Raw genomic sequence first — 15,847 nt, 5'->3', positions numbered from 1 at the left:
CCTCCCATTTTCACCTCAAGCACAAGGCTCCTTCCTGCACCACAGACAGCTTAGCCCACAGCAGCACGAGGAAAGTATGATTTTAAGCTTTCTAGATTAGCAGCTTTCATGAGGGTCAGCATGTGGTGCAGGGCGTCCATAATGACCTCTGCTGCAGCTGTTCTGCTCCTCGTGAACTGCAGCGACTCCACTGCTGTGTGGTGCCCTGCTGCAGCCCAGGGAGCCCCCTGAGCCCCCAGCACTGGCACATCCCCACCTCCTCCTCACGCATCCCTCCCATTGCCCTTTGGGAAGGGATCTGCAGTCACGGAGGGGTTCTGGGAGGTTTAACGAGTTGCGTGTGCTCCTGTGAGCAAAAGGCTTGGTAAAAAGTCTGTGTAAGCGAGAGGCCTACTTAATTTCCAGTGGGAAGGCTGTAATTATTGAGCTTTTGCAATATGTTTACTTGTGAAAGCAAATGGCCCCATCTGAGAAGAGCACAGCGTATCGTGAAGCATAAAATAGCACAGGCTGTAACGAGAAGGAGCGAGTGCTAGATTAACTCTGAGTCTCACCGGGCCAAATGAGTCTGAAAATATCTGGTGACATCCACGATTAAAATGAGCAATAGGGGGATCCCTCCTTTACTGGAAATGTATGAAATTGCATTCTACCAGCTTTCTCTTTACAGCTTTTCTGCTGCAAAGCGGGCAGTGCTGCCCCAGTGCAGTGCAGCGCAGTGCCACAAGGCTGAGGTGTCTCTGAGCATTTGCTCTTCTCTCTGGCTCCCCAGGCGCTGTCTGTTGGCATTTTCCCGTATGTGCTGAAGCTGCTTCAAAGTTCAGCTCGTGAGCTGAGACCGCTTCTTGTCTTCATCTGGGCCAAAATTCTCGCAGTGGACAGTGTGAGTACTTCCCAGCATGGCTGCTTTCTCTGGTTTTCAGCAGCGTGCTTTTTGTTTCCCCATTTCCTTCATCCAGTTGCTTTGGAATGTAGAATATCTCTTGAGGCGCTTCAGAAGGATGCTGTGTTGTCTGAGGACCAGCACGTCTCCTCACTTGTTTATTTCACTTGTGTGCAAGCTGGCTTCTGCAATTTTGTGAATCTGAAATCCCCATTCAGGTCCTGGCAAGCTGCTCTGCCCACCTCTTCGTGCATGTGTGAGATGAAGGCACGTTTGCTCGGTGCAAATGCTTCAAGGTCAGGTTAATGTTCCCAGCTCAGTTCCTCCTTTGGCCCTGCGGTGCTCTGGGGGAGAGCCATCAGATCTCCCTGACTGCATCTTTACTGGGGAGAGCACTGTTTCACATGCTGATGGGCTTTAAATGCCCCTTTGCTCCCACGTTCCCCTCACGCCCTGTGTTCCCACCTGTTCCCCCTCACATTTTTCATTTTAAATTGTTATCAAACTTGTTTTGTTCAAAACCATTTCGGTCAGGGTCAAAACAGCCCCTGCCTGGGCTTCAGACCCCGATTCTTTCTGGAAACCAAGCAGAACTGATTTTTGTTGACTCGAATGTAAGAGTCCTCTTCCACGTCCCTGTGATAGCACTTACACACAGCACTGCGCTGAGCATGGTTGGCATGGGAGTCTCTGTTGCCTAGAGAAGACATTCGTTCCTATCACAGGTCTGATTCTGGCTTCCTCTGCAATATTTTGGCACCTTTGGGCTAAAGCTTAAAAACCGAGCCCTGTTTTTCTGTTGTTTTAAGCTGGCCTTACCCAGAGCTCTGGGCTTTGTTTTGTTTTAAATAAATAATTAAACCGAGAGGCAATTATAGATTAATTTGTGTAGTCGTATGTATGGCTCTGTGGTTTGTGAGGACAATTAGTTGAGCAATTTAAAATTATTAAGAGAGGTACACGCAGATAATTGCAGGCACAGTTGTAAGCTGACATAAAGTTGTCTGAGCTGCTTGTAGAAGTTGGCTCTTGCTTATTTTGGGATTTGTTTTTGTTAGGTCTCTTCCATTTCACTATAGAGAATAATGCTGAATTTGTTGGATTTTTTCCCTACTGTTGATACAGCATTGTCGAGTTTGGCTTTATAAATATATTTTCATTAACATCCTAAGAGGATTTTGGAAAGCAAAGAAAATGAAAACTATTCATCTTAAAGCTACTCTTGAAAAGCTTATTTTGATGCATGCCCCTCTGCAGCTCAGCTTCAGCCCCAGGTACCTCTGAGAGGGCTCATGTTTAATTCACGTGGGTGCTGAGCCATCCTTCACTGGCTGTGTTGAAGTCAATCTGAGAGTGCTTCCTTCCCCTTCCCTCTCCTGCCACCATGGGTGTTGCTCCCTGCTATGTTTTACTGCCCCACTCCTTTGGTAGACTGCTTTAAAAACAAAACAAAACAAAAAAAAAAAACCAACAAACCAAAAACACACCAAAAAAACCCAGCCAAAATGCTCAGGTGTTTGGGTTCCTTCCCATTAGTTTTTTATTGCCAGCTCCCAGGCAGTGGTGTGAGCGGGGAGGAGGCGGTGACAGCAGGCAGGTGGGATGGGTGCTGCTGAGGGCGCCATGCGGTGATGGAGCGAACGTGTCGGAATGGCAGAAAGCTAAGGAGGAAAAAATACCCCAAAAACAATTGACAAAACTATGCTGAGAAGAAGTAAGTACTGCTAATGTGGGACAGCAAAGAGACAGGTCTCAGCACTCCAAATAATTGGCTGAAAACAATAGAAGCCAAACATTTCTCACACTGCTCAAAGGAATTAAGGGGTGTAAATAGCATCCCTGCTTCCCAGCTGTGACCTCTGCTATCAGGATGGTGATGCCAGCTCATGGTGCTGGCTCTCCATGTTGTTCCCAGGATCTAACAGTGAGGGTTTGGTTAAATGCATTGCTCCCATAGGAGCTGGAGCTCCATGTGGTGAGCAGCAATGGGAGCACAATGAGGGCAGTGTGACGATGGGCAGCGTCCTCTGGGTCGGTGCCTGTTTGCCTCCTCTGCAGCTGAGAGATGTTTTCTTTTTCCCAAGGAGTAAAGAGTGTTCATGCTCAGAATGAAGTGGGGAGAAAAAAAAGCTTTTTTTTTTTTTTGTGCAGCATTACACAAAAGTCAGGGAAGCCTCTCGTAGCTGCAGCCTGGCATCAATCCATTCCCTCTGCTCTTTGGTCTGCCAAAACCAGCATCTCTACTCCCTTCAGCAATAAAATATTCTCTTGCATCTCTGTCTTGCCATCCCCTTGCCTTTCAACAATTAGTTCCCTCCTTCACCTTCTATGCTTGATAAAAAATACATGATCCTGTCTCTGGTGTGAAGCATACAATAGAACTGCTGTCACAAGGGAAATTGACTGCCAAGTCAGTTTTCACTCACCTAAATTTTCACTTTAATAATATGCATTTTCTTGGTTTGACCCTAGTATGTCATACACGAAGCCTGGCTTTGTATGTTTGCAGAAAGATCTGTGGGGGGGAGTTCTTGGTGCATGCTGTGCTGTGGGATCGGGGCCGTGTGCTCCACTGCTGGTGCTGCCCCAACAGCTGCATCCCCTGCCTGCAGAGCTCTGGGGACAGCGGTGTTCCTCCGTGGGCTCTGACTGTGTGCAGCAGGAGATCGTGTCACCGTGTGCTGGTAGCGTGCCAGTTCAGTGTGCCTCAGCACTCAACCAAATAATGCAGAGATTAGAGACGTGTGTGCGATGAGTTGAAATCTTCTTGTCAAAATATAGTCCCGCCTGGGCAGGGGATTGGATGGAACACAGGGAACCAATAATTCCTTCTCCATCCCCCTGCAGATTTACTGGTAATCGCTCGCTGATGTGGGTCACTGTATGCAGACACGTGCAAGGTTTGCTCGGTGCTGCAGTCTGAGTTGCCGTGGTGCACAGAACGATGCTTTAGCGTTCCCATGGATGGTCTCACATCCTGAACCAAATAAGTGCTCATTGCCTTGGCACCAACATCTTCTAACCAGATTCCTCTGAGGTTTTGCTTTTAACGGTGCAGGTGCAGTGTGGGTCGGAGATGTCAGGTGTGCTCTTCCCCCCAGTGAGAGGGCACATCTTCGGTTGTTTGTCTGTCACTGCCGGGGGTGTAATGTCTGCTCCTCTGCCCCCTGCTCTGTGCAGACATTTGGCCGTGGCTCTGACAGAGGGCTCACTCCTCCCTTCACTTCTCACATGAAAACTAGATGGGAGAAAAATGATTAAGGCATGGAATATGTGCACACCATTGGAAGAAGGAATATTCTTGCTACTGCGCTCACTGCTTTTTCTCCTTCTCTCTGTCTTGTTTCAGTCATGTCAAGCTGACCTTGTGAAGGACAACGGCCACAAGTATTTCCTTTCCGTTTTGGCAGATCCGTACATGCCAGTAAGAACAAGTCATCTTTATTCAGGCTCTTCCAGCACTTGCTCAGCTTGTCGGGGTTTGTACGCTGCTTTCTGACACGGTGCTGCTAATGAGGGCTGCTCCCACCTCCAGCTCTGGGACCCACTGCAGCCACTGCCAGGGGAGTTGGTGCTGCTGCCGGGCTGCGTGATGCAGGCAGCCGCCAAACAGGGAGCTGCAAAACTTGCCTAAAGATATTTAAGCACGAATTACTCAGAAAGATGGGAGCTGTGGGCTTCTGGGGGCTGGGTGCAGAGGCAGGCTCATTGCGCTGTAACTTTCGTCATTCTCTCTGCAAAAGTTTTTTTTGTGGTTTGCTGTAATGAGTATTTGTATGCCTCCTCCAGAACAATACCCAGGGGTTGGTTGGGAGGATCGCATTGGCAGTCTGATGATATAAGATTATGGAGTGTCTGAGGAGTGTGACAGGATGACAGGGAAATCCTGGCTTTCTCTCCCCTCTTGCTCTTTTAATGGGATAGAAGCCATACTCAGAACAAGCTTGTGTTTCAGTAAGCATGGAAGGTTGTTGTTCTCTGACCTGTTCTGTGATAACAATTAGTTGTATGTTGTTTTAAGGCTGAACACAGGACTATGACTGCTTTCATTCTGGCTGTAATTGTTAACAACTACAACACAGGACAGGTGAGTCCCAGCATCCTCTTTCCTTCTGTTGTCTCTCCTCTCTCTTCTCTGCATTGTACCTTTACTTTGATGAACGTGTCTTGGCTTGCATTAGTGCACAACCCTGAACTGGAGAACTGAAATAGAAGATAGCTTTACATTTCAGTTGTTTGGTTTTTTTTTTTTTTTTGGTGGAGTAAAAGAAGAATTGGCCTGGAGGTGTAACAGACATACGATCCAGATGTGTCACCTGGAAGAGGAGGTTAAGGACACAACAGCTGCTCTCCAGGCAGTGGTAGAGAAATAGCACCTTGTTCTGTCAAGTGAGAATTTGATGACTGTGATACAGTTCTTGGGAAGGATATATGGAAGGAGCCATAAACCTTAGGGCTCTGACAGGTGCAAAGGAGTATTTCTAACGAGGAGAAGAACAGGCTTTATGCATTACAGGAAGTATTTCTAATGCTGAACTATTAAACTAGCTACTGCAGCATGTAGTTGACCTTGCCCTTGTGCTGCTTCCAAGTGGTATTTTGCAACAGAATCAGTGTATAACCAAAGGATAATTATTTTCTCTTGGTTTCTGGTCGTCTTTTTTTGATGATGAGGTGGGAAGCTGTCAACCAAAATAAATGGCATTGATTTGTGTTTTAGGAAGCCTGCCTTCAAGGAAACCTGATTGCTATTTGCCTGGAACAGCTGAACGATCCGCATCCTCTCCTGCGTCAGTGGGTGGCCATTTGTTTAGGGCGTATTTGGCAGAACTTTGACTCAGCCAGGTGGTGTGGTGTGAGAGACAGCGCTCATGAAAAGCTCTACAGTCTCCTCTCTGATCCAATCCCAGAGGTAAGAATCCAACTGTTTAAATAAACACCGGCCGAATTGTCAGAACTGTGAAAGCAGGCTGCAGGAATACTTACAAAAACAGTGCCTTCAAGGGCTTTATGATTGGGTCTGGTTCAGAGAAACGTCTTGTTGCTCTTCCTTGAGATGGTTCAAATCACACAGGCCATGTGAGAGAAGCAAGTGAGGAAATGCAGGGGCTGTTCATACAGCCCAATCTCAGAATCTCGGAACTGGCACAAACAGGCACCCCTTTCTTACTTCATTGCATATCAGAGGCTTTTTAAAAAACGTGGCCCCAAAACTCACTCTGCGTTTCAAAAATCCCTCTCATCTTTTTATCTGAGCATGAAAACTGTTCTCTTCCTGGCATGTGTGAGAGTACATCTTTAACTGAATGTGTTTTACTCTCGTGACCAAATCTCCAAGAGAGCAGAGATTCTTGTGCAGAGCGTGGCTGTGATTGACACAGCCTGTCAGACCCTGGTGGGATTACGTGCTGTGTGGGAGCAGTAAGCCTGGAGAGAAACGCCACTGCTGACTTGCAGTGATTAAAGATTAGCTTCCCTTTTACGTCCAGTCTTTCTCTCCTGTATCTTCTACCTCCTTTCCCTTGTTTAATCTTTCCCGCGTTCTGTAATCCATGTTTGTGCAGTGCTCGGGTTGACCTGTCTTTATGACACATCTGCACCTCTGTTTGAGAAGCCAGGGTGATCGTCTCTGCTCTATGAAGCACGTCCTGCACTTGCTGATTATACTGTATCCCCACTGTTTTCACTCTGCCAGGGCAGGCTGTAAGATTACCAAGCCATCTGATCCCTCTGTTCTTTGTGTGCTCTGGCAGAATTTACCCTGACTTCAGCTGCTGTCTCTTTCTTTTTCCCAACTTCTGTTACCTTTCTGCATGCCCTTAACTGAAGACTGGAGTTCAGTGCTCTTGTTAAGGAGATTCGCATGCCAGCCGTAACTCCCTGTATGCCTTATTCCTATTAATTAATATTCTAGGCGGTGTCAGCTGGAAAAATCACCCATGGGAAGGTCACTGAGTATTCTGGGAAATTAAATGTACTCCTTCATCTGTGAATACTTATAGCTCAGCGCTTTGATGAACCTGGTTTGGTTCTTAGTCTCTGTGGGCTTCGGTTCAGCCCTCACTGTTTACTTGACACAGTAGCCCAGGTTTCCAGAGACACCATCTGTGGGGATAAGAACTCCCAATGGCAAACTTCAGGGCCGGAGTGAAGAGGAGAATAATGAGGAATGTGTCCCTCTCCCAGGTTCGCTGTGCTGCCGTCTTTGCACTGGGAACATTTGTGGGCAACTCAGCTGAACGGACCGACCACTCCACCACCATCGACCACAACGTGGCCATGATGCTGGCCCAGCTCATCAACGACGGGAGCCCCATGGTGCGGAAGGTACGGACAGGGCAGCTCTGCAGGAGTTTGGTGCTGCCAAGCTCTGTGCTAGGCTGAACCAGAGCGTGTTATTTAATAGGCTTTTCACTGCCTTTCGTTTTTGTTGTTTTCAATTTAAAGAGAACGCCACGATGGAGGTAAGGAAAGGGAGTGGTGACAGGGAAGTCTCTTTCAGGTGGCTGAGCAGCTTGTCTGTTAATGCACTTCTGTTGATTCCTGTTTTGAATGAAAAATTTCGCATTACATGGTCTCAGTGAAATAGTAATCTGTTGCTGGAAACGTGGAGTATGCAGTGGTCCTGGGGGAGGAAGAGGAGAGGGAGGTAAGAGGGCTGTGGAAGAACATGAGAGCTCACAAAGAGATCTTGTTGCTTTTGGAAACCACAAGGAAGGATAACAGATTGGTTCAAAGTAATTCTTCAGGTTCTGGAGTATTTTCTGATGCAGCATTGTACAACAATAGCACGTTAAATAGTTTTTGATGTTTTCGATTGTTCTTGATGGGATGCACTTAGGTGTCCTAACGCTTGTGTCTGCTTAACCGGAACATCAATACCCTGACAAGTTGTCACCAGCACTGTGAGGATTAATTTTTGCTGTCTTGTTCCAGCATTTATCAGTTTAAGTCAAGAGAGAACTGCGTGTCCCACTGTATGCTCTTTGGGATTCATAAATCTCTATTTTGGAGATTTGTCCTCTGAACAGAGAACAGCGAGAAATGCCAGTTCTCTGCCTCTCCTTTTTGCAATTTCCACAAGCCCAGCAAATGCTACCTACCTGTGGGTCTGAACTTCACCATCTCCTCCCTCCGCCCCTGTAATTCAGGGTTCTTAAGCTGCACCTCTGGGAATGAATTGGCTGTGAATTGGCTGGACTGTCCTTTGTGAGTGTGCAGTGTGGTCCTCACGTTGGCTGCTGACGTGGAGGTCAGAGCAGGGCTCCTCGGGGGAGAGCTGAGCCACGTCCCCGAGGTCCACATGTCAAATTCTGTTTCCTTCTGCTCAGAGCAAATGTAGGACAGGCTGTGGGGCGAAAGCTTGGCTCCCTGTTTGTGTGGCACGGGGATGGGGTCATGCTGTGCCACTGCAGGCTGAGTGCACCCATCCCGGCTCACTGCTGCTCGCATGCACGGGAGCTGGGCTTTAATTTGGTACTTTCTGGGACACAGCATCAGTTTGACAATATCAGGCAGAATCAAAGAGCAGTGGCAGACTGTTCAGGTATAAAAGACTTGTTGTGGGGAATTAATTTCGAGACAGAGCGCATTGCCTTTTTTCAGATCATCCCTGTGAAGCAAAGGGGAAATCAATGCTTCTCCCAGCCAACCATAAAAAGCGTCCTCGTCTCCTCTTGGTGACAGATGGGTGTTAATTTTGTCAAAGGGTTGGTTTCGCAGGGACCTGAGTCTCCATAATTTAAGAATAAGAAATAAAAATAGAAAGTCCTTGCAGAAGAGAAGGCCATTCCCAGTCACGTTAACTCAGAATAGAGGTATCTTGCTAAATTGCCGTGTCGGTTCATCTCATGCATTTGGAAGTTCAAGTGCAGTTTTTTTTCCTGCCACTGCATTAGGGAAGGTGTACGTAGGGCAGCAGACCCACAGCCTTCTGCCCACTGCAGCAGTGTCTGTCTGGAGAAGTGCCCCTTGGCTCAGCCATGGTGGGCGGTCTGGGGGCTGCAGCACACTGCATACCTCCCCTGTTGAGGCACCGTCCAGGCAAAGGACCTTTGTGTTCCTGTGCTTCTCTTCATGAACTTCTCTGGGCCTTGGGAGAAGGAAATGTGCTCCATCTCGCTGCTGTTTGGCCTCCTGGAGAAGTTCTGATTTTGTTTCTTGATGTGGTGGCAGAGGATGTGGGTATGTGTGAAGCAGATCCGCAGGAAGCCAAAGCAGCTCATGAGACAATTTGCCTATTGCTAATGAGTGTTCCTGCATTTTTATTTCTTCTTGTTACTAGTCTGGATGGTCGCCCAGTCGTATCAGTAATAATGGGCATATGGTTCTGCCTTTTTCTTTTGTTTGCTGTTTCTGACCTATACAACAATGAGATGCCTTTTCTATTCTGCTCTTTCCATAGGAGCTGGTGGTGGCTTTGAGTCACCTGGTGGTTCAGTATGAGAGCAATTTCTGCACTGTCGCCTTGCAGTTCATGGAAGAAGAGAAGAATTACCCTCTCCCTTCTCCAGCTGCCCCAGGTTTGTGCTCTGTGTCCTTATGGCAGACAGCACTGGAGGATGTTATTTGAGGGCTTTGCTTAAGACAGTGAAACTCTTGCTGGTGGTGATTTGTTGAACAATAGCATTGCTACAAAGCTGAGGGACGTGGCAGGTAGCACTGTAATACATCTGTCCTGTAGAAATACATCCTCAGCTGAGTCTCCATCCTGCTTGTGGAGACTGAACACCCAGCTAAATGCAAAGGGATTCCCTTCAGCTCAAAGCTGAAGTATGTTTGTCAAATGGCACATAGGCTTACCAGACTTCTTATCTGGAATTATATCTGAGCCTTCAGTTTCGTGTTGACCTAAAGAGGCCGATAGGAAACCTCACAACAGGACAAAGAACTCGATGTACCCCTTTCTACTGTAAAGCATCAGTGAAGAGCTTTGTGCTTATAGTCCTATCCTTTTTTTGTGTGTGTTGCTTTACACGGGGAATGAAAAGCCCAAGTGAGGTTGTTGCTGACCTCTTATTTTCCTTAGATATTAAGTACATTTGAAATAATCAAAGATAATGGGACTGTTGCAACAGAAGCCTGGAGGCAGTAGCATGTGTTGTCTCTGCAACAAGTCGTTTAATCTCCGCATTGTCTGAATAAATTAATCATATTAGAAAATAAGTTCCACATTTGTCTTTGCTGCAGGAAATAAGCATTATTTACCATTTATGCAAGTACTTTTCCTTATTCAAAGTGATCCTAAGGTACTCTATAAGTAGGATGCTCTGAAAGCCTTGCCCCAGCACCATAATGCAGCCACCTCTGCTTTGGAATAAAACAGCTATTCTGAGAAGTTGTGACATTGTGTGTGTATTCAGCAATGAAAATGGAAAAAAACTGGGAAATTACAGCTGTCCAAGCTGTCATGGGTGAAATACAAGTTGTAACTGGGCCTGAAATTTGGTCAGGAAACTGATTTTTCATAAACCTTTGTAACAACAACAACAAAAAGAATCCGGAGCTTTAATGATCAGGAGCAGACGGAAGCCTGCAAATGCCATCTACTAAATGGCGTCTGCTGTAGCACTGTGTCCTAGCACAGTGTCTGGGCAGTGGCCCAGCATCAACCTGGAGGGAAGAGTCATTGTGTCTCTGGGTAGTCTGCAGGCACTGGCAAGGCTCAGCTCACCTGAATGTATTGGATGGAATAAAATCACAGCCTGAACAACAGCGAAGCGTGCTCCGTGCTGGTTGTGTTCGGGAAGGATCCCGTGTCATACCTCGTTCTGTTTATCTTAATGGGCAACGGGTGAATTCTGTTTGTATTGGTAATGTTTTAGCTCTGCCTTTGCTGGGGATCCGCCAGCAGGCTGTGGTTTCTTTGGTCACATCTCATTGCTAAATTTTGCATCCGCAGAGGGTGGGAGTTTGACACCGGTGCGTGATGGTCCGTGCACACCTCGGCTGCGCTCTGTCAGCTCTTATGGAAACATCCGAGCAGTTACCACAGCCAGGAACCTGAACAAGTCCTTGCAGAACCTCAGTCTGAACGAAGAATGTAAGAGATTAAAAAACTCTCTCATTTTTCTATACCACCTCTTTTTTTTACCCCCCTCTTGCAAGCCGCCCTGTGCGAACCAATGTGCAATGTGAAAATAACTTCTGTACCTCAACCATCCAGCTGCCAGCTCCAAGGGGCTAGACGAGCAGTCCTCTCCTAATTAATTTCCATTTACTGGTCATTAATATTGACTTTGTTTTTTAAGTGTTTGGGGATCAAGATGGTGTCTCTCACTTTCCTGCCATACATAGATTTTTCACTGTCAGAGTTGTTTATGACTCTTTGATGCTTACTCTGTATTTAAATGTTCAGGTTTTAAAGGGGGACTTTGTGGATTTGCCCACACCTTCACTGAGCGCTGTAGGATTTGGAAAAGCACTGTTAAACCTGGGTGAAAATTGCTCTCCTCGAGTTCCTCTTTCAGCATCTGCCCTCCTTTCTTTTGGCAGCTGGAAGCTCTGTTGCGTTTTCTCCTGGGAATCTCAGCACCAGCAGCAGTGCCAGCAGCACCTTGGGCAGCCCTGAGAACGAAGAGTACATCCTGTCGTTTGAGACGATTGACAAGATGAGACGAGTCAGCTCTTACTCTTCTCTCAATTCACTCATAGGTGAGTAAAGACTCTCCCCCTTCCTTTGGTGTCACCTTTCTTTGCATGTTTGCAGTAGGCTTTGTGGAAGGTTTGGATCTTCGCTCCTGCTAGATCTCTAGCAAGAGATCTCAGCAGCAGAAATGCCGTTCTTGTGTCTGGTTAGGCTATGTGCAGGGCAGAGCCCCTCCTGCTCTGAAACTGTTGGCTTCAGCTGTATGCCTCGCTGTGGCAGACAGCAATCCTCCTAGGAATATGAGCACAAAAATGTCACACATGAAGGGATTTTATGTCCACCACGGTTTAGTTGCCTAGATAATCAAAACAAGGACTCCCCATCCCATGGATGCAGCAGCTGGGCTGTCTGGCAGCAACAGCTTCCCCCGATTATTTTTCGTGTAGGTCGTATTTCTGTACAGCACAGCCATTTTGTTGTGTTACTCATACAAGAAAGCCTTACCTAGCTAATTCTCCCTGCGCGTTTATATGCACGTTGTTAAAATAGGAGATAAAAAAGAAGAAATCCTAGGGTGTCTCAGGAACGGAGGCTGATAATTTCACATAACTTGTTTTTGTGCAAAAAGTCTATGACTGATCTCACTGCCTCCAGTCCCCTCTCCATTATTTCCTCTTGAACAAGCAGCTCCAACAGCAGGAACTGCACCAAACTCTTCTTAACGCTGCTCAGCAGCCTTTTTTTTCCCAGGCATCTGACTTTGTGGGTAACATACAGATTTCTGCAGAGTGAAGTGCTATGGCACATAAAGAAGGGAGTTTTTAGTTGCATTTATGCAGTGCATGGCTGATTTGCATGTAATGGCTAGTTTGCATTTCTTTTGTGGTATACAACTGGTGTTTTTGTGTTGGACTACTTCCACTCAGTTGTTTTTTCTAATAACGCTCCCAGTCATGTTTGAGTGCCACAATAGCATCGCTTTAAACGAGCTGTGGGCTGTGGCTTTCCAATCTGAACCATTGTGGGATGATAACACAGCCAGTGTGCAGAAGGGCTTAACTTCTGGAACAGTCTCCATCCAGGGAGCACAGGAGGTGAGGTAGCCCATAGCTGAGACACGTTGGAGGAAATCTATATATCTGTGTATAATCTATCCGTGTGCCACAATTTTCCAGCCTTCAAAAAATCAGTGCAAAAAGAGTGGTGTAAGCCTGGAGTGCCCCTTGATGCTCAGCTCGGCTTGGCTGAAGATACACTTTGCTCTACCCTGCATTTGCTGGAAAAAGTGGTGGTGGTTTGACTCCCCTGAAGTGCAAGATTCTGGGGTTGTGATTTGTGAGACCTGAAGGCCCTGTGGCATTTCAGAGTCGTGTGTTCATTAGAAACCTGATTGATTCATTTGCTTTTGGTCGTAGGTAGTGAAACTGAATCTTCTAAAGCACGGCAGAAATGTTAGGAAATTTCTTTCTCTTAAGCTAAAGGAGCCAGTTTTCCTCAGTTCCTCTGGTGCTGAGTGGTGTCTGCTTGCTGCCTTCTGCAAGTCTCACAAGATTTTTTTTTTCCAAATGTGCTGGAAGCTCTAGAGATCAGCTGGAGGTGCACCAGGGAAACCTAAGGAAACAACAAGAGCAGTTCTCTGAAGCCTGTCTCATTCCTGTTTAATCAGAAGAGCTCATAGCCAGCTGGAAACGAGAGAGCTTATAGAAGTGTTTAAAATTCATAACTCACAGAGAATCCCATTACCTTCAGCGTTTGCTTCCCGAAAGCTGGGCTTTTTTCATTTCTACTGAGGAAGCACCATCTCTCAGCCTGTTCTCTTCTGGTCCCCAAGGAAGGAGTTTTCAAAACCCCATCAGCTCCAGCTGCCCTCGGTGCTGCTGTGCAGCCAGCCCAGGCTCAGATTAACACTGCTGTGGGTATTTGTCACTTGCAGGTAGCAGCTGCAGCTAGCCTGTAGCATTCCAGAAGTGCCCATCTGCCTTGGGGTGAAGGTCTTTAAGTTCTAGCAGGGAGTAGAATCCTGCTGCAGCTCAGAGGAGTCACTGGGATGATGGACCTGCCCTGAATGAAGGGATGTTTTGCTCTGCTCTGTATCTCCTGGTGGAATTAACAGTGAATTGGCTCTGCAGTAATGACTGTGCCCCAAGTGTTTGGGACAGAGAGAGCAGTAGAAGGGATGCTTTGGCCACAAAGGTAGAATCAAACCAAAGCAGAAATCCAATCTGTAGTAGTAAAAGGAGAAAATATCAACCACAGTTTTATTCTGCATTCAGTACTCTGCATTCCCTACACTGATTGACTGATGCTCGGGGCTTTCTTCCCCTCCTGTGGTTTTAGGAATGTGATTCTAGAAGGGTTTTCCTGGATCCACTTCACTGACACTGTGGCATCATACAGTGTATTTCTTCCCACAAACCCCACGAAAACTTCTGTGCACCCTCTCCTGCCATTTTACAAACAGCTTCCTAGCAAACTACCAGCAAAACGTGACCAGAAAAGACAGCCAGGTACCTTTGGTCTCTGGGTGTGCTGTTTTCTGGCAGACCAGTCCTTGCCTGGGCAACCTTGGGTTACCAGAAGATTGATTTCTGGCCCACGTGTGGCTGAGCTGGCAGCAGCCAGGTTTGGTTAGTTAACACACAACACACCAACACCAGTTGGGATGGGAAGCTGAGCCTCGCTGCTTTTTCCATAAGACAAGTCATAAATCTTTGCATGCTGCATTTTTTTTTTAGTTTTGTTTAGTTTTAAGACGGGAAAAGAAAAGGAATTGAGATGAGGGCTTTGCATACCTTGAAGGTGATTATTCATATCTAAATTGCATGATTAAAAATCTTTGTCCTACGGAGAGCATCACTGGAAAGATTATATTAAGGGATGATCAAAGGAAGAGGAGGAAACCTTGGAGCAGTGAATGCAGGGGAGCATTTCTCTGCTTCAGCAGGAGAGCTGGGGGCAGGAAGCTGTTTGCTGTGTCACAGGAGCCACTCTGAAGAGCTGCCTTGAAGTAACACCCACAGCAGGAGGTGACTGCAGTGAGGATGATGAAGGCGAGAGGTGTAGGTGGGCAGTGAGCTGCAGGAGAGGAGACTGCTGGGACAGGTAGAGCCTCCTCTCTCACTAGGCACTACATTGAAATTCACTATCGTGAGAAATAATCAGTTAACCAGTGCTTTTTATAAGAGCTCACAAAAAGGCAAAATACAGGGTTCTCAGTGGGCTTTGGAAATGGATGCTTGTTGCAGAGGTTGCCCTTCAGCTCGTGCTGTTTGCCCTGCACTATGGAAGCAGCACAGTGGAACCAGGGCAAGGCCTGGGCACTGCTGCACAGCCACGTGAGGCAGCAGCTGCCCTGCATGGCATTGCTGAGGCAGTGGAGAACCAGGATGGGAGGGAAGGAAATCCCAGCGCGTGGGGGTGGGCAGCAGAGCAGCATGGTTGGCTTTGTGGCTGTGGTTCCATGATGTGCCAGCGTTTGCCTTGGCCTCACACCCCCTCTCTGGGCACAGGCAGGGAGCAGTGGTGTGGGCTGGCCGTGGCGGCTTGCAGGCTGTCAGCACTGTGCACAAAAAATCAATTTGCTGTTCCTCCGGGGAGCGAGCTGCTGCTCATGGTTGTCGAGGTGGAGTACAGAAAGCCATCCGAATTTCTGATGTTTTCTCCTTCAGAGGAGCTCCCACAGGACCTGCAGTGTCGCTCCGGGAAGAGGAGAAGCATATGGGATGGTGCCTTACAAAGCATTGGGATCAGCACTGATGGGAACCAGTTAGCTGGGCCCTCAGGTGCTGCTCGGTGTGAAGTATTCCAGCTATATGCTTTCACCACACACCAACCCCAAATGTGCCCTTCCCTGGATGGAAGGGAAAAGATGGAACATACAGAAGCAGAGCTGCCTCCAGTCTGAGGCACACGGCAGTGCGGGTTCCACTATTGGTCAGCTTTTGCTGCTGTGCTGGGTGGGCACTGCATCTTCCAGAGATCAGGGCTTACAGTCACTGCAGTGATTTTTAAAGGGGCTAAGAAAGAGACACCATCACAGTTTGGCAAAACAGAAGGGGTACATAGAAGCATTCGTACGACGTGGTGCTGCACTTCGTGTGCTCGGTGACCTCAGCCAGGTCCCTTCCTTGGGGCAGCGATGTGATGCCAGCTGTCACAGTGAGCTGGGAGCTACGTGCATGCAAACGAAATCAAAGGCGTCAGTGAAGAAAGGCAATTTATTTTTGACATTCCTAGCTGAGTGAAATCAGTTTGTAAATCTATACTGCAAGGTCCATTTAACTGGCTTTGAATCAGTCTGACTAATTACAGAGCTGTCTGCTTAAATTAACACCCCCGTCCCCCTTGCTCGGCCCTTTGTTTGCATCTCGTGGATA

General features: G+C 47.3%; 1 protein-coding gene across 6 annotated transcripts in view; it reads left to right on the top strand.

Annotated features, from left to right (window-relative positions):
- The window catches only part of RPTOR (regulatory associated protein of MTOR complex 1), a 119,413-nt gene that overhangs the window by 67,639 nt on the left and 35,927 nt on the right, over positions 1-15,847 (top strand). For 5 of the 6 annotated variants that reach the window (XM_426232.8, XM_015295612.4, XM_015295611.4 and 2 more), the window contains 8 exons: positions 773-883; positions 4,233-4,307; positions 4,905-4,970; positions 5,604-5,795; positions 7,070-7,210; positions 9,288-9,405; positions 10,785-10,925; positions 11,378-11,536. In XM_426232.8, the coding sequence (XP_426232.2) occupies positions 773-883; positions 4,233-4,307; positions 4,905-4,970; positions 5,604-5,795; positions 7,070-7,210; positions 9,288-9,405; positions 10,785-10,925; positions 11,378-11,536 (1,003 nt within the window). The remainder of the gene's footprint in view (positions 1-772; positions 884-4,232; positions 4,308-4,904; positions 4,971-5,603; positions 5,796-7,069; positions 7,211-9,287; positions 9,406-10,784; positions 10,926-11,377; positions 11,537-15,847) is intronic. The other variant, XM_015295613.4, reaches the window with a different exon arrangement.

The sequence above is a fragment of the Gallus gallus genome, chromosome 18 (genome assembly GCF_016699485.2).
Source record: "Gallus gallus isolate bGalGal1 chromosome 18, bGalGal1.mat.broiler.GRCg7b, whole genome shotgun sequence".
NCBI classification, from domain to species: Eukaryota; Metazoa; Chordata; class Aves; order Galliformes; family Phasianidae; genus Gallus; species Gallus gallus.
This window is presented reverse-complemented; position numbering and strand designations above follow the sequence as displayed.